This window comes from Orbicella franksi, chromosome 3, assembly GCF_964199315.1.
Source record: "Orbicella franksi chromosome 3, jaOrbFran1.1, whole genome shotgun sequence".
Taxonomy (NCBI): Eukaryota; Metazoa; Cnidaria; class Anthozoa; order Scleractinia; family Merulinidae; genus Orbicella; species Orbicella franksi.
Window position 1 is genome coordinate 8945617 of NC_138147.1, and position 18180 is coordinate 8963796.

The window sequence follows — 18180 nt, forward strand, 5'->3', positions numbered from 1 at the left end:
CCAGAATTTTAGCGAGAGTCTTTGCATATTTACCTTCTTTCATTTCCCAGATTCTGGACTTTATCTATTGACCAGTTTTGATTTTTATTTTGATCTATTTTGAATTGCGTGACACTGAAAACCAGCAATTGGTCTGTTACGGGAGTTAAGAGTTGCTCAAAGTTAAATTCCCCCAAATAGGTAAGGTTACCGTATAGGTGTCTCGCGTCCAAGTGATGAAGCGCGACCGGTTCAAACTTTAGATACCTAAACCCTTATATCAAATTAAAGCTCATAGAGCCAAGAATCTTGAGAGAAAATGAATTGCGAAATTTTTCATGACCTCTAAATGTGAGCGGCCGAATCATCTTTTGGGTCCATGTTGAAAGCTACAAGTCAAAGGGAATTTGTTCGTACGTTTGCCCTCAAATTTGGACAGTAGCTAGCTTGACATATAATTAACAAAAAAATCGTGAGTGATTTTTCTACGATTACTCCATATTTTTTAAATCCCATTTCGAAAATTTTTTATAACTTTTCACTGAAATTGACTATGGCAAATCGCGGACACGATTTTTTAACGCTTTAGGGACAAATTAGATAAACGAAAAAAAAATTTCGCTTTTACTTGTAACTTTCAAAAGGTGAATCGGACGCTCGAATTCAGAGGTCGTAAAAATTCGACAACTTGATAGCCAGCTCTATAAGCTTTAATTTGATATAGGGGTTTGGGTATCTACAGTTTAAATCGGACGTGCACGTGAGGCAACTGTGAAGATATAACCTTACGTTTCCATTTCCCAATCCGAAGAAGCACTCTCTACTCTCTGCTCTCTATCGCCGAGAGTATCAATTCAGTCACGTATCCAGTTCTGAACCTGCTGACAACCATTCAGTTCCCACCCTATTTCTCGCGTGTGGCAGCTCGCGCGTATCCGCGAGGGGTGGTTACAAAGGAATACGACATTATGTGTGTTCTTACATGGAATACAGCTGTTCTTGACTTCACGTGTAGCTGGACTGAAAACAACATGGTTCTCACAAAAGCATACTTAAGATACGTGCAGTCCGCTTGTTTTGGCGTTGTCTGTAGCGTAAAAGCGAATATTGTGTTCGTCAGGAGACGGGCTAACCAGGCAAGCAAGCAAGTCACGCTGTATGCAGTTTGTCCAACGCTGGAGAGTGTTGTTGTTTGGGATGTGAGGCGAGGAGAAAAGGTACATGTACATAAATTTACGACTTCTCAGGCAGCAAACTGCGAGAAATATAAGCTTATTTTTTTCCCTTAGGGTTAGTTTATTGTGATCACAATTTGACTGACTTTAATTGAGAACTATGATGCCTGATAAAGACAGTGCAGTGTGCATTTTACAGTTGAATGTCACTACAAACCTGTACAAACACTGCAAAATCAACTTAATTATTTTGATCAGCAAAACACAAGTAAAGCTCCATGCTGTCGAAAGTAAGAAACATTTTTGGTGCCAGTTTATCTTAAAATGGAAAGCATTTTCTCTTATGCGTCCATACTTGCACTTGTTGTGTCCTCAAATAACACCTCAAAAGAAACAGATGGAATAAGCTTATGTACAATTGGTGGATGATTTATTATTTGAGACCTTTGTGAAAAGTAAGTCACAGGCATTGTGTTCCAGTATGTACATGTGTCATTATATTAATAGAAATGAAATAAGTGATCTGTGTGTAAAGAATCATCTCTTTGATTTTACTTTGATGTGTTAATTGGCAGAGTTTGCTGTTTATTTATCTCACACGACTTATCTCACAGCTGAATTTATTTTCGAGTGTGCCACAACACTGATGTTGTTTTCTTGATAAACTGTTACAGGTTTCTGTACTGAAGGGAGACAAACATGAAGTGACGGCTCTACGAGTCAGTCCTGATCAACAAATTCTAGCTGTTGGGTAAGATAATGTTGATCTGAAATTGAAACTAGTCTTCAGGACGATTGCAATGTATTAGGACAGCAGGGATGGTACTGCAAAGTACTACAATAGGGGAGCTAGTACTTACAAAGTACATCCATACCACATGTATTCATGTGGGTTGAGTTTGTTGTTGGCTCTCCCCTTGCTCCGAGGGTTTTTCTCCGGGTTGTCCAGTTTTCCTCCTTCTACAAAAACCAAAATCGTCAAATTCTAATTTGACTAGGATAGAGGATACATGTATATTACGAAATCTATTTTATCACATATTTCTTCATGTAGCTATGAAGATGGAACAGTCAAGCTGTGGAAATTAGAAGATAAAAGTTGTCAAGTAACCTTCAGGTAAACACCCAGTGGTTGCATTAAAAAACAAAACAAGTTTTTTGTTCTCCTCAACCAGTTACATATATACAATTGTAGTCGTAGTATACTATAAAGTTTAGTTATCATTCGGTATAATGCTAGTGGAAGATTTCAAGAAGGAGATCTTGTTTACTTGTAAATGTTCCCATTAACTCTTCTCTGTTTGACAACAGTGGCCACAAGACAGCAGTCTCTGTACTTACATTTGACGATTCTGGTGGAAGGCTAGTTTCTGGATCAAGGGTATTTTCTTCAAACTAGTCTGTCGTATGAGTAGAAAACTAGTACTGACAGTAATGAGTGAGGTATACCTTAGGAGATGTTCAACTCCCTAGTACTGCCCCAGAAAATTATAAAATGCTGTAATAGCGATGTTTCATGTTGATAAACATTGACATCATTTTGGATCATGTGCGTAATTGTATACCTTTGTATGCATGTGTGTATGGGAGGTGCGGTGACCTCATGGTTAGTGCCCTTGTCTCCGGATCGAGCGGTCCGGGTTCAAGCTCTGCCCGGGGACATTGTGTTGTGTTCTTGGGCAAGACACTTAACTCTCACAGTGCCTCTCTCCACCCAGGTGTATAAATGGGTACCAGCAAACTTAATGCTGGGGGTAACCCTGCGATGCGACTAGCATCCCATCCAGGGGGGAGTAGAAATACTCCTAGTCGCTTCATGCTACAGAAACCGGGATAAGCTCCAGCCTGATGGGCCACTTGGCTCGTATGCAGACTTTACCTTTTACCGTATGCATGTGTAACATGTATTTTTATCAAAATCATTTATTGTCAAAGGTTATTTATAAAATATTCCCATGTGTCTTGTCTTGAGAAGTTTAATGACTGTTAATAAATACTTATCCCCTTCGTGATACATGTCAAAGGAAGAGCATGTCAGTGTGAATTAATACGGTGGACAAATAAAGATTACCTACCTGTCCTGCCTACCCTACCTGTAGACATGTATCAATCACTCCTGTTTTCCTTGGTAATCCAGGACACTGACGTTATTGTTTGGGACACTGTTAATGAAGCAGGTATTTACCGGTGAGGATCTTAAAACAATATTATGCTTTTTAGTTGTTTTAATAGTAGCTGAGGTTGTTGGTGGGAAATCAATTCAGGAAGTTTAACTTTTAAATTCTACAGAACTTTATATTTGCACAGCTAGGCCTGGACAAGCACGACAGGTGAACTGTTATTAATTTATCAATAATTCAATCTGTTCTTTTTCTTGCAATGTATCTAGTCTTAAAGGCCACAAAGGACTTATAACACAATGTTCTTTCATGAGAAGTCAGAATATCCTGATAACAAGGTGGGTGATGACAAACATTTTAATTAGTGCTCATCTTGTCATGGTAATTAAACAATTGCCAAATTTCAAGGAAGATGTCAATCGATTTACCCATTGCAGAAAAGGTCAAAATTCAGTATTGAACATCAAATTTATTCCTTGTTCCAACTGTTTTATTCTGGACTGGATGCACAAATTATCTACTCGCATCTGATTGGTTTATAAAAAAAATTGAATTAGGTTGGCTTCCACCATAGCTTGGACATGAGCCATGAAACTAACCTTCACTGACAATATCCAGTTACCATGGACAAATTTACACATTGTCATGTGATTCATAAAACAAACACTTTTATTCATGTTTTAAAGCCTGAACCAAATAGAATTGCTACAAGTGCTCCCTCCTCACTGTAAAGTGTGCAAGTCTATTCAACCAAATACACATGGCACCAGCTGGAGTCCACTACTGACACTAAACATTACATCAGCATGCCTCCCACAATAATTAATACATGTAGTTACTAACATTAGATTGAGCTTATGATTTTGGTTTCTTTTCATCAGTTCTAAGGACAGTTTTGTAAAGTTCTGGGATCTTGACACACAACACTGTTTTCTTACTCTTGTTGGTCACAGGAGTGAGGTTAGTATATGACATGTACTTTAGCACTTGACATTAAAATGTAGAGAATGACTCAAAATTTGTCTAGACTGCAAGAAGATTTTATCTCGTGTACATGTAGCAGATACAGTTATAAGGAAATCTATAGTTAGTCAGTTGAATAATCATTATAAGCTTTGTTTTAGGCAAATGTCTCTCTTTCAGAATTGCTAGTTTATTAGGAGCCTCTTTTAACTACCTCTTTCTCATTTGTATTCCAGGTCACTGGAATTCACATACGGTTGAATCCCGCTATTTCAAACTCTCAGGGGAAATGAAAAATAAATCCAAATAGCGAGAGTTTGAAATAACCAATAGTACAATGTAAATGATTGAGGGGCAAATCCAGGGGAAATGGTTTTGAGTGGGAAATAATGGGGAATTCAAATTAAAGGGCTCCAACTGTATTCTGTGGATCAAACTTTGATTGTCTCATGATTCATTGTGTTTTTTTATTTTATTTTCTAAATGACAAAAGCGGACAGTACAGAAGTTACCCTTAAATAGTGAAAACATTCTTGATTTTTGGCTTAAAAGAGCCAAAATTTGTTCTGGAAGAATACTTTGTGGTGCTGTTGATTTTTTGGCTGTTTAGGTTTGGGGCTTTACTGTGTCCCATGATGAAACAAGGTTGATAACTGGATGTTCAGACAGTGAATTAAGAGTTTGGAAGATTAATAGTGGGACTGAGAGTGATGCAGAGGAATCCAGAAAAAACAGTGAGAAGCAAGATGGAAAGCGAAGTGCCAAAGAAGCAGAATTAGATGAAGAATCAGAAGCAAAAACAACTGAGGTACATGTACATGTAAACCAGTACTGGAAGGTCAAGCAGTCACTGTCAGTGTTAATTACACGGTGATTACTTGTATGTTACATTTAGCAAAGTCTTCTGTGAATTGGCAACCTTTAAAGACACAGATTTCTGTTTGTAGTGTTGCTGACTCAGTATAAAGTAGGAACTTGGAATGGTTGTAAGATAGTATTCTTCCTCAGTGATCACCTTTCACTGGATGCTTGATTCCAAAAATTTGAGTGACATTAGTATCTCAAGGAAAATCTCAACAGAGAGAAGGGGGACACCCTCCAGGCCCCTCCCCAAAATGTATCAAATTGCTCCAAACCCCCTTCCCTCTGCAAACCCCCAACCCCAGGATTGGCCACAGCAACTTTTATACTGGGCCCCTAAAAAAGTGGCTTGGGCTTCTAACTTCAAAAGTTAGGAGCCCAAAGGGCTCCTTAAAAATTTTCTTGGGCAACAGCCTTGGGTTAAAGATATGGAGAGGCTCCAGAGGGGAGTTTTTGTTCATTTTATAAACCAACTTCAACTAATAATATGTTAGAGTTTGTTTATAATAAGAATTGCAAAAATTACAGGATACATGTGTTGCCAATTTGATTTGAAAATCCTTCATTTCCTTTAGGGAGGTCCGCTGTCTTGTACACTTATTGGCTCAATTTTTCGTCACAGCCATGAAAGAGTGGTAGCAGTAATGGCTGATTCCTCACAAACCTTCTTAGGATGTCTGGTATGTTTAGCAGCAGACTGCAGGCTGGTAGTAAATTTATGCTTCTGATATTAGTTTGTGTTAGAATAATTTTATTCACCTTTTCTCATCAATATAGGGCAATGATTCACAGCTTGAACTGTTCAAAATTTTAAATGACGAAGAAATCCAGAAACATCTACAAAAGAAATTAAAGAGGCAAAGGTTTGTTAAGAAATGTAAAATAATTTTTGTTTTAAAATAGATTTGTTTAAACAGCAAGATATAAATTTCTTTTTGTGCTGTTTAGGAAAAAAGCAAGAAAAGAAAACATTGAAAAGGTATGTAAACTTAAGTTAACTCAAAGAACCTCATGCAGTTCTTGTCCAGGGGTTCATGCTGTGGCCTTGGTTGCTAGGCCAGGCAATTAAGCTACACAGTGTTACACTTTACCAAGAGGTATTAACGTGCAATGCCAAGTGTTAGGTAATCTGACATTCCCCTTGTAATGGAGTTACAGTTGATCCACAGAGAGTAACAATACTCCTTCTTAGACTTACGGCTTCATGCTACAGAACCCAGAGTTAAAAAACAACAATGCAAATGAGTCACTCAGCCTCTCCATCCAATGCAGTGCATTGAAACAGACTTTCAACCTTTAACCCTACAGTCAGTAATTTCAATTCAGGCTATGATACTTTTCCCAGTTTTTCTTGATATCAGTGTGACATATTAAGAATATTTCATTGGATGTCCTTACTCTCATTGAACAAGCCAATATATGTATATTTGTAATTCCTAATAGTTGTTCTGCTGATTAAATTGTATTTGAAGGAATTAGAATTAGATCTGGAAGTTACAAGAACAGTAGAAGATGAACTTCAAAGAATACATTCTCTTAAACTGCGTTCTAAGATCAAGTAAGGAAACCCAGAACTTACAGACATAATAAATCTGTTCTCAATTGTGTCTATTGTTTGACTATAAAAATAAAATTCATGCCCAGTTACTGGACTTGTATCTTACAACATTTGTACAATAGCATAGAATGCTTTTAACTGTCTTACTGATTGTATCATTGCAGATCCTTTGACTTGTACTATGATAAAACTGCTGAAGAATTAAAGGTATTTTCCCTGCCTTTTCGATTGTGTTGATCAAAAATCATATTTTAGAAGATTCATTTGCTGATATTTTTGTACTAGACTTCAGAAAATTAAATCTCTGGAGCAAGGCATGCGGTTTCTTTGTTTGGGCGATCAATTGTATTATAACTGTCTATTTTTGCCGAGGGCTACATGTAGGCAGGGGTTTGCTTTATTGATAACAGTATACGTGGGATTTTTCATTAAAACTGAGCATAATTAGAATGGTTTTTCTGCAATGAAATGTGGGCATATTTTGTCAAATTAGATTCATATCTAGATTATTTTATAGATATCAAGCATTGATTGTCACTGACATAGTTCTGAAGTACATGTACATGTACATGTCGGTGGCATTTTGTTGGAGCAGGCAGCTGGTTTACACTTGTAACATGTACTAAAATTAATTGAAGTCTTTTCTAAGACTCATTAAACAATATTGGCCTAGGTGGCTGAGACCATTATCTTTGTTAGCAGCCAGCTACTTTTGATGATCTTGGAGATCTAGTAGAGGTTTTACCGGCATTATACATGTACATGTATTGCTCTATGTTGTCATAATTTTTCCTGGCTGTGCAGGTTTTAAAAGGCATACTTGGATGATTACAAGTCCACTGTTCTGGCATTGCTGACCTTGATGGTTTTTTTCTTTCATTCTTTTTTTTTTTTTTTTTTCAGGTTCTTTTATTACTCCAAAACAATACTGTTCAGTTATACTCAGTTACTCTGAAACCAGTCGAATCATCTTGTGTGTCATCTGTAACACTACCTGGCCACAGATCTGATGTCAGGTTAGAATCATTTTTTTGCTACTGACTACTTTAAGTTTTAAAAAGCTACACCTCCTGATTGTTTTTACCGTTAGAGAGAAAAAAGAAAGGTTGATGGCTTATTTATGCACAGCAATATTTCATGACGAAATGGAATGACACAATCATGGACTTAACAAGCTGAAGTTTTGAAATTTGCTGATAACATTTTATAAACAAATTGTGTTTTTATTTACTGTATACCTTTTCTTTTAGAACTCTATGCTTTAACTCGGATGGCTCCTGCTTATTGTCAGGCTCACAGGAGTCAATTAAAGTCTGGAACAGGTGTAGAATCCATTGCTTTAATATAATAATTACAGTTTAAATTTTTTAATAGTTTTGTAATGCTTTTGAGTGGTAGACCAGGGAATATCCCACAAGCCACTTGTATTTTCTCGGTAAACACACAAGCCTTTAGGCGAGTGTGAGTACCAAGAAAATACAAGTGACAAGTGGGATATTCCATGGTCTACCAAGAGAAAGCGCTGCATAACTATTTTATACCATGCCATAGAAAATACAGTGACCAACACAATCGTGACATATACACGTATGCGGCGCATGATGGGACGGTTGGATCTAAAACCATCAAATATACATCAGCTTTCCTGTATTCTGATTGGCTGTATTTTCAATGGCATGGTAGAAAAATTAATATTGTACTGTCCCAATGGCTTGCATGTTATAACAACCACAGTAAGTGTATATTATTTACCAGGAATTTGTGCTGTTTTGCGACAATGTGTACCTTACAGTGTATTTCTTACAAATTATTTTGCAATATTGTTGCTTTCATAATCCAGTGTAATAATTTGTCAGAAAAAAACTCTTTTCCAGATCATCACGCCAACTGATAAGAACAGTGACAACAGGCTATGCACTCAGTTCCGTGTTTGTGCCAGGAGACAAGCATGTCATCATCGGAACCAAGGTAGAGCTTCATGTACAATGAGAAGGATCAAATGTTCATTATGTTACTAACATGGCACAACAGTATTCAAGGCCAGGACCTCTATGGAGAGAGTAGTGGCAAGCTAGGCTATTTGCAAAACCTACATGTACATGTAAAATGCTTGTTATGAGGGGTGCAACCTCTGTCAAAATTGGTTTTAATACTTGCATTTATTATGTCAAATCCCCTCACAGTTACCCACTTTCTGTCTTGGGCAGGGATAAAATGCATCTGCTTGGCAATACAGTGGAACCCTGTAGCTTAAGGCAAACCTGTTCACACAGCCACCCCATTACTATGGCCACTTTGTATTGGTCAGTCAATTTCTTATTAAAAAAAACCCTTCAATACGGCCAGATTTTTCTGGCCTGTTGGAGACCACATTAAATTTAATGGGGCTCCACTGCACTGAGGAGGGGTTGGGGGGAGGGTTGGGATAGGGATCCATATAGATCTCATATGGAGTGCATTTCAAATCTTCTACAAAAGGCTGTTGGCTTTACTTAGTATACAGACATTTTTAGCATCATTTTTATAACATTTGTTATTGGCATATAGGTGTGGGTAATGTTGTATTCCTCTGCTGTTATGTTTTATGGCAGGCTGGCAAGCTAGAGATTTATGACATATCATCTGGTCAGTTATTGGAGGCAGTAGATGCTCATGAGGGTCCAGTGTGGTCTGTTTCCTTAGCCTCTGACAAAGTATGTACATTTGAGCGAGCTGTTAACTTCTAACAATGATTTCCTGGTACATGAATCCTACAGATATCGTATCATGTGCGCTAAAGGCATCCGCAGTAGGGTGTCAGTCAATACCTTCGATCAACACTTAATCGACATCTCGATTGACATTTGATCGACATCTTGATCGACATCTCGATCGACACTCAATCAACATCTTGATCAATACTCGGCAGACACTTGGTCAACACTTGATCAACACTTGATCAACACTTGATCGACAGTTTGTTGGTAGTTGGCTGAGTGACAACCGACTCATATGTAGCAATAGACAATTAGTCGTTTCTCAATCAACTGTCGGCTGAGATGTTGATCGAGTGTTGATATCAGAGGTGTCGATCAAGTATCCTTTGAGTGCTGATTGAGGGTTGATAAAGGGTATCGATCGAGGTGTATTGATGTACACTTGACCACAGATGCCTCCTGAACACACAATCCCAGATATCTACTCTTTGAAAAAAAAAAAAAAACGGAGAATGTGCATCTGTTCAGTAGACATAATGCCATTGAAAACAGGATATGCAAGCATTTGTGAAAGTGTATTGTGTGTTTCTTATCCTAACATCTCGCAATGTGTTCAGTTGTGGGACTTGTATACTGAACGTTTTTCATTCCCTGTTATTGTTCTTTCTTTTAGCGTGGCTTTGTGTCTGGAAGTGGAGACTCTACTGTCAAGTTTTGGGAGTTTGAGCTGGTGTCAGATGCCCAGCACTCTCAAGTTAGGTTAGAAACTACTAACATACATTTTGATATGTGCAATTAATTCATCACTTAAAAAATAAAATGGCAGATACATTTTAACCATTTAACCATGTGATTGTTTCAACAGTAAAAGACTGAGCATCACTCATGTGCAGACATTTAAACTGAAGGAGGAGGTTCTGTGTGTGAAGTACAGGTATGGTCTGAGGTTTTGTTTCGAAGCAACCACATTAGCATCTGGTGTATTTGAAGCTTAGTTTAATGGCTGAGATGTTGCAGTTGCCAGTGTTGACATGGATACAATGGACATGATATCTGTTTTTAAAAATAGATATCTGTGTTGTTGGAAGAGAAAATTTATTAACCTTTTTACTCCCAGTGAAAGAAAATAAATGGTTTTCTAACCTGATGTTAACCTGTGAGTCTGTGGATCATATATTACATACACGTAGTAGTGAAGGATTCAATCTGTCATTTCTGGAACTGAGGTTATGCTCTTGTTTCAGTGCTAATCAAAGACTGCTTGCTGTTAGTCTTCTTGATTGTACAGTCAAGATTTTCTTTGCGGACACACTGAAGGTTAGTCCAGCTTTTTAGGTAGTACAGTGAAAGCCTGCTAATATGGTTACCAAAAGGCCATGAAAATTTGTCCGTATTAACGGGTAGGGTCAAACCTTATGACTGGTCTAAACTGAGTGACGTCTTAACAGATATATCACAATTTTTAATAAGCAGTCAAAATGCACATAAAATTTGGCAAAAATTGAAGCCGTATTAACGAGGTGACCGTAAGGCGAGGTTCCACTGAAATTGGTACTAGATCAATAGTCTTTTCCTGTTTTTAAACGGTAGAACTTTTTAATTGAAGACTGTCATATGAATTAATACTATGCAGTATAGCTCCAGTAGTCATAGTGCGCTGAATTTCAACTGCCTTGTATTTTGCCGAAGTATGGACGAAAAATTAAACGCAGTCTTTCTCTTTGTACTTTATAGTTTTTTCTGTCATTATATGGACACAAACTTCCTGTTATGACCCTGGACATCTCGTCAGTAAGTATGAAATACACTCCCAGATGGAACTAATCTAGCAAGCAAATTTTTTCAGGTCATTTTTCCAGTAGTATTATGGCTGCATTCGCATCTTTCATTATTTCATTTAATTGCTACTGTTGGACATCTATTACCATGGAATTCATATGCTTGAGCCGAGTATTACGTCCACTGAACATATAGAGCCGAACTCACACAGGACCGCTCTCATGTGGCTTTGATAGCTCAGTTGGTAGAGCATTGCACCGGTAACGCAAAGGTCGTGGGTTCGAATCCCGTTCAGAGCCTGAAATTTTTTAAGGTCATTTTTCCAGTAGTATTGTGGCTGCATTCGCATCTTTCACTAACATGATTTATACTGCCTTGTTAACTTGATACAAATTATCAGTGTTTGACAACTTAGGGGAAGGTGGCTCTGCTTTTGTGCAATACTGACGTTAAGAGAAAATGGGAAAGAAGGATTAATTTAAGTTGGAAATAAGAAAGGTTTGTTGATAGATTATCAACAGAACAAACAGTACAAAAGATAAGGGTTAGAGCGACTTTTCTTCAAGTCTGAAATTACTCTCTTTTGAAGCTGTTCCATGCTTTTTCCACTATATATGTATTCAAATTACACATCTTTAGCTTTCCATGACCGTATGCAAAATAACATCAATAGCTGCTCCTCTCTAATAACGTTATGTGAAATAAAATAATGTTGTCGCTACATCTTGGCAGGATAGCAGTTTGATTATCACCGGATCAGCTGACAAGAACATTAAGATTTGGGGTTTGGATTATGGTGACTGTCACAAATCGATATTTGGACACGATGACAGGTGGGTAAAAAAACATCGTATGAGTGTGTGATAAATTAGGGGTAACTGGTGTATTGGGGACAGTAACTGTTTGTTTTGTGCAGATGGTTCGCACATACACTGAGGAAAGTTTTAAGGTTGATGACAGTGGCTTTCTGGGCAAAACAATGTTACTATAAACATGGAGGGAGATTTTTTTAATAAGCATTAACAGACAGATTGGATGCTGGTGCTAGGGGCCTCGGTCGTGTAAGGACTTCCGCAATATGGCCAACATAACCTTGGGTGTCGTATTATCCCTATCAGCTTACCTCTGAAACATAGCCTTGCTTCCCCATCTGAGCACTTCTCTCTGTCTATAATTCCTTTTACAAATTTTACAATACCTATTTTCGTCAAAGCCAGATCCTTTTTCACTTTCTTAATTTTACATTAGTTTTGTTAATTTAGACCGTTGGTGACTTTTGTTTCTCTGTATTTTCTTTCAGTATTATGGGTTTGCAGGTATGTAGCTTTTTGTGCCTTTCTGTTCCTAAACCATGACTGAAGCGGTGTTCAAAGAATCAACAACAGCATGTGGAAGGTTTTATCATCTTTACGTTGGTTTGCCAAATTTCTTAGCCAATCACAAAGCAGCCAACTGTATTCACTGAGTGACTTGCTTATTACTTATCACAGATCTTTATTCTTTCTGCAGTTTGTACCAAAGACCCACTACTTTTTCTCAAGTAGTAAAGACAAGACTGTGAAATACTGGGACGCTGATAAGTTTGAGCACATAACGACACTTCAGGTAAAGTTTTGCCTCGTGGCCATTTTATGTTCCTCATGAGTTGTGTTTAAAGCAAGCAGAATATATATTTGCTCGCTTGGTGACATTTATTTTCAACTGATTTACCGGCCCAATTTAAAAAACTCGTGAGTAAAACGTTTTAAAAGCACTCTTGTCTCTTGCTACTTTTTTTTTACAGGGTCATCATGCAGAAGTGTGGTGTCTCGCTGTAAGTCCAGATGGAGATTATTTGGTAAGTTTGTGATAAACCAGCTCATGCAGGTCCATAATGGTTGTGCCTTGGACTTAAGAGCCGTGAGCAGTCTGGGCCTGTACACTGGCCAGAGTTATATGTAGTATTGTGCTCTGAGACAAGATATTTGACTCTCATAGTACCTGTCTTTCCATTCAGAAGGCAGGATTTCATTTATAAACTTTGTGAACCAGTGTGGCTGGCACAGAGGGGAGTGGCAAACTTCCTAATTACCTCATGCGTAGAAATGTGAGCACTGTCTGGCTCCTCCGAACCTTATATGACCTACCAATTCAAGTAAATCATGCTGTAACATGATTATGAGGAGCTACGATGCCGAACATAGATTCTTTTGGGTTCAGGTAGCAGCTCTCACAATGTCTGACATGGGTGGCTTGCTACCCTTTGAGAGGACAATAGAACAAACAACTGAAACAACGGCCCAAGCCGCAAAACAATAACAGCTCTTACACTAAGATGACAAATAGAATAACAAGCTTATGACAGCTGCTACTGACAGTATTTTTGTTTTTCATCTTTGTTTTCCAGGTGACAGGTTCTCATGACAGATCTCTGCGGCTGTGGGAGAAAACTGATGAACCTTTGTTTGTGGAAGAAGAACGAGAGCAGGTTTGATTTAATATCGTTCTTGTGTTTTTTACGGGTTTTGTCATTCGAATGTAAAATAAACTGATTCTCTTTTTCTGCAGGAGAGAGAGAAGGAATTTGAAGAGAGTCTGGCACAGAACATAGAGCGAGTGGTAAGTCGTTTACAGTAGTAACACCTCTGTATGTCTTGTTAAAACTTTCATTTGTAGGGGTCTTAGCGTTCAAAATTTAAACATGAAATTCTGAATTTCATTTTCTACAGCTGAAATGCAAAAGAAAGGACATGAAATTATTGCTTTACTGCTTTCGCCTGTTTATTTTTTGGGACTTTTTTACTCTTTGTTAGATCCCAGGAGAGGTGGATGGAGAAGCCGTTAAGGCCGGTAAAAAGACGATGGAAACCGTGAAGGCGGTAAGAGAAATTACCTTTTGAGAAATTCTATTTTTGACATTGTATTTTCTCCTGTCAAAATCAAATTATGATTAAGACGTTCGATTTGTGAAGAAATCTAGAAACAAGGGAAATGAAGGGAATACAAGGTCTTGGGCGCGGAATAAAATGCAAACGGTTTTGTCGTAGGCTGAAAGAAGGGAGCAATTCGTCATCTTCAAAGGATACAATACAATACAATTATAGCAAAATATTTTGCTGCAAATTCTGTTCATCGTCCGCCTCCAATCAAAGCGGCTTCGTGCTCCTTCATTGAGCATAGTAAGTAAACAAGGTTCACCGCCGCTAATATTATTAACATTTGCTCAGTGTTTCTTATTGTTGTTGTAGGCTGAGAGATTGATGGAGGCTATTGAGCTTTACAAAGATGAAACAGCAAAGATGGAAGAACAAAGCAGTGCGCATGAGAAGGTATTGATGAGATTTCAGTTGAAGAAAATTTGCGGCACTCTTAGAATAACAGAGAAGTACACATACAAGTTATACAATGCTTTCTAGAAGTCTCATATGTAAAGTGACTTGTAAGATATCTCAAGGTGTGCTACGAGAAAGTGTTGAATAACTAATTATAGCATGTCATAGAAAATACAGTGACCAACACAATCAAAGCAGTGCACGATGGGAAGGTTGAGTGTAATACCGTGGGATATTGAACGGCTATCTGGTATTCTGATTGGCTGTACCTTGTAGTGTAATCCATAATGTAAGCTGTTCAGTAGCATTTTTAAGGAAGTGGGGGAGGGGGTGAGATGGGCGACTCAAGCCGAATAGTTTTTTGTTGTGAAACAGACCGAGCGTTGTTGATAAACTTCAGAAGGGGTCCTTGTGTCTATAAGATCTAAATTCAAATAGGTGTGTTGGAATTTTTTTCCAGCACTTTGGTGCTTTCTTCATTACTATTTACGCATTGGCTCAGACAGTGAGAGCCACTTATGGGCACAAATCACATTACAAGTTTTTACATGTAATTTCTTCAATATGATATCGAACCTTTACAATTCGTAGGTGCCTTCTCGCCATCCTATCCTGGTTGCATATGGGAATATAACGGTGAGAATTTTGCTACACGAGTTTTGTAACTTAGAGAGAACCTAACATAAGTATTTCTGTTTGCAACGCCAAACATTTTTGAAAATCGTTTGAATATAATTTATTGTGCCTAGTTGATGACCTTTAAGTGTAATTTTGAACTGAATTTTGTAGGTAATCTGGTTGTTATACTCGAAGTTGCTCGAAAGGTCCTTTCGGCAAACTGAACAGGCCATACCCGTATTCTCGTCGGTGGACTGGAACTAGCTTGCAATGGAGGCTCATACGGGGAATATCATTTAAATGAGATTAATGTCATTTGCATTTGAAAAGACTTCCTGCATTAGCCTCAGTTGCAAGCTAGTTCCAGTCCAATACCGGGAATACGAATATGATCTATTGCTGCGCCAGGATAGAAACAAAATAAATACAAAACAGTCAAAAATTATTTTGGTTGCAAGTCAGTGGAAAATGTCTCTATACACAGCATAAAGTGGAGGTATGGAGAGCACTACCAATCAAGATTGACGCAAGCTAACCTTTGATAATTTTATTTTATTTTCAGCCTGCTCGTTACGTTCTTGAAGTTGTAAAGAAGATTCGTTCAAGGTATGTAAATGTGAGCTTTATTTGAGCCCCTTTGTGAAAGCAGACGCTCATTTTGAGTTCCTTATTGAATGCGAGTAGGCTCACGTTAAGCCTCGCGCGATGTGCTCTGCGAAAAGGAAGTTTGACCAACAAGACAGGAATTCTATGTTGATGATGTCAAGCTAGCGTGGTCCGCGTATAGTTCTGACTGGTTAAGGCTAATATTTATAGGGTAGGATAGTGGATAGTGGTACCTCGTCACTTTCTAATTTACCAATTTCCCGCCTGTTTTCTCTCAAAGAAAGTCTTAATTCTTATTAAGATGTCAGTGCTTGTTGAACCTGAGTTTATCTTTTTGGCGGATTTTACAAGGACGCTGTTTAAAGGGATTCTTATCGCTTCATTTTCAGTTTGTGTTTGCTTGCTGTTGTTTTTCAGTGAATTGGAAGAGTCACTGATAGTTCTGCCATTCAGTGTTGCAACGGAGATGTTGACACTACTTAATCACTGGCTTCAGGTAAACGAACTTTAAGTACCTCCATAGCTTTGTGCAAGAGCATTTGCACGGTCCTAAGGGTCTGTGTTCGACTCGACAGAAAAGGACTGGAGTATAGTACCTGATGTTTCTTTAATGTTTGGTTCCCATCTTCTAGTGTCTTTTAGTTTTGAACTATAACTCCAATTTTTTTGGTTGGTCTCTTCAATCTAGCACGGCTGGGAGGTCGAATTGTCCTGCAGATGCCTCTCTTTCCTTCTGAGGTAAGTTGTCTTGTGTTTGTATTCTGTGAATCACTGGTGATGCGCTGAGCAAACTAGAAACATGTGCTTGCGTTGTAAAAACAGCTCGTTTTATGATCACCGTTTTACAGCTTTAGAGCTAGCGCTGTCGAGTTTTTTTCTTAACTAGGATCAGTAAGACTGTCAGTGCGACTTCGTGATACGGTTTTATCTTTTTGTTAGGATTCACCACAATCAGATCGTCTCAAACCATGTTCTTGTGCCAGTGATCGACTCACTCCGACAGCACGCTAAATCTCGTGTTCACAGTCTGCGGGTGAGTACATACATGTAAATACATTATACACCCACAAAACGACAAATTTTATTCCATTTTTGAATCACAGCTGGCCCGCATTGCAGAGGCACCGACCTTGAAAGCATAGAGTACCCCCCCTCACGCCTACTTCCTCGCAGTTGCTTTTCTCCGTCTCTCTTGGTCGAATAGAAAATGGCTGCCACGCTGTCGAAATGACAGTCCTCTCTAAAGTCGACTAACTATTCTTACATTTTTTGACAAATTTACTTGGCGGCCCATGAGACGACTTGGTCTTAGGAGGTGCTTTTCCCGAATCGTATTCAAACTACCGACGTTTTGCTTCAGTATCTTTATTGTCAACCTAAAATTCTCTATACTGTACATCACATATTTCCTATAGAGGTGCTTGGGAGAAATTTCAAATATCACTACAGCAGGTTTTGGTGTTCATAATAATTATCCTTCGTTATCGTACCTCACAAACTTTAAGTATCTTCTGATAGCAACAACAACGAAAACAAGAATATATAAACAATAGCCGCCATTTGGCGCGAAAATGTGCTCGGACATTTGTCCGCGGACATCATCTGTTCCGAAGCTGTGACCTTCGAGGAGCAGATAATGTCCAAGGACAAATGTCTTGGCACATTTTCGCGCCAAATGGAGGCTTTTGTGTTTATTATCCTTTAAATATTTTTCGCAACACATGCAGTTTTGAAAATTGGGGAATATCACTCGGATGTTCCCCAGTTTTAGCTGGGGCGTTTTCAGTCACGTGACTCTTTTAGATCAATCGCGCGAGAGCGAAAATAGGGATTTTAAGAGAATCACAACGGCAACGGGAATGCAACGTGAAATGACCGAATTCTGCGTTGTGTAGACAACGTGAACCACGAGGGATAATTTTTAGAATTTATATTTCTAATTTTACGCTGTGTACTACATTCAGTTATGAGAAACAAACTAAATGGTCATCTTTCAAACCTTAACATTATTTTTTGTACATGTTTGTTTTATTGCAGGACACTATTGGGTTTAACTTGGCCGGCTTGCGTTTTATTCAAAACGAAATGGAAGCTAAACAGGAGACATTTTTTGCAGACGCAACAGAAAAAGTGAAAAAGATTCGAAAGAAACAGAAATCGGCCATTGTACAAGTTGTTAAATAATTTTCTCGCTGCAGGATAAATTATTATTAAAAGGATTTTGATGTACTTCATTTGTGTGTTGTAGTACTTGTTTGGTGTTGTGAGTTTTAATATTGCGGCGGAAGAATTATTTAGTCTGTGTTCCCTCCTATGTTTACGAGAATACCAACTACTTGTGTCAACACAAAATCATGGCGAACTTTAAATGAACCATGTGAGGGATATATTGCCATTTTTTTACCATGTACAAATTCAAATAAAGAAGAACTTGGGCTAAAGATGAAAGGAACAGGGAAACGGGAAAGGATAAAATTGAAGAACACGGAAATGGATTTGTTTTTCAAGCGTGGC

At 38.2% G+C, this 18180-nt stretch overlaps 2 protein-coding genes across 2 annotated transcripts in view; both read left to right on the forward strand.

Moving 5' to 3' along the window:
• Window positions 1-2802, forward strand: part of LOC145481093 (activating signal cointegrator 1 complex subunit 3-like) — a 249180-nt gene extending 246378 nt beyond the window's left edge. The window contains exon 29 of the transcript XR_014048587.1: window positions 2787-2802. The gene's annotated coding sequence lies outside the window, so the exon portion shown is untranslated. The remainder of the gene's footprint in view (window positions 1-2786) is intronic.
• Window positions 583-17967, forward strand: LOC145481094 (WD repeat-containing protein 3-like). Its single transcript, XM_081459483.1, has 35 exons — window positions 583-1196; window positions 1829-1905; window positions 2209-2271; window positions 2466-2535; window positions 3292-3341; window positions 3544-3612; window positions 4156-4234; window positions 4848-5045; window positions 5674-5778; window positions 5876-5961; window positions 6047-6077; window positions 6571-6656; window positions 6821-6863; window positions 7560-7672; window positions 7907-7978; window positions 8531-8624; window positions 9248-9349; window positions 10026-10111; window positions 10218-10286; window positions 10597-10669; window positions 11087-11143; window positions 11864-11964; window positions 12432-12447; window positions 12641-12736; window positions 12915-12968; window positions 13518-13598; window positions 13679-13729; window positions 13924-13989; window positions 14359-14439; window positions 15034-15078; window positions 15623-15666; window positions 16084-16162; window positions 16355-16404; window positions 16606-16699; window positions 17704-17967. Exons 1-35 carry the CDS (start codon window positions 948-950, stop codon window positions 17848-17850), a joined length of 2877 nt encoding a protein of 958 aa, XP_081315609.1. The 5' UTR covers window positions 583-947; the 3' UTR covers window positions 17851-17967.
• Window positions 17968-18180: the final 213 nt, after the last annotated feature.

Excerpts from the sequence above, each read along its gene's own strand:
- LOC145481094 (XM_081459483.1), top strand. The coding sequence starts at position 948 with ATGTGTGTTCTTACATGGAATACAGCTGTTCTTGACTTCACGTGTAGC. Across the intron at positions 6,657-6,820 it reads AAACTGCGTTCTAAGATCAA|ATCCTTTGACTTGTACTATG; the intron begins GTAAGGAAACCC and ends GTATCATTGCAG. Across the intron at positions 14,440-15,033 it reads AAAGCAGTGCGCATGAGAAG|GTGCCTTCTCGCCATCCTAT; the intron begins GTATTGATGAGA and ends TACAATTCGTAG.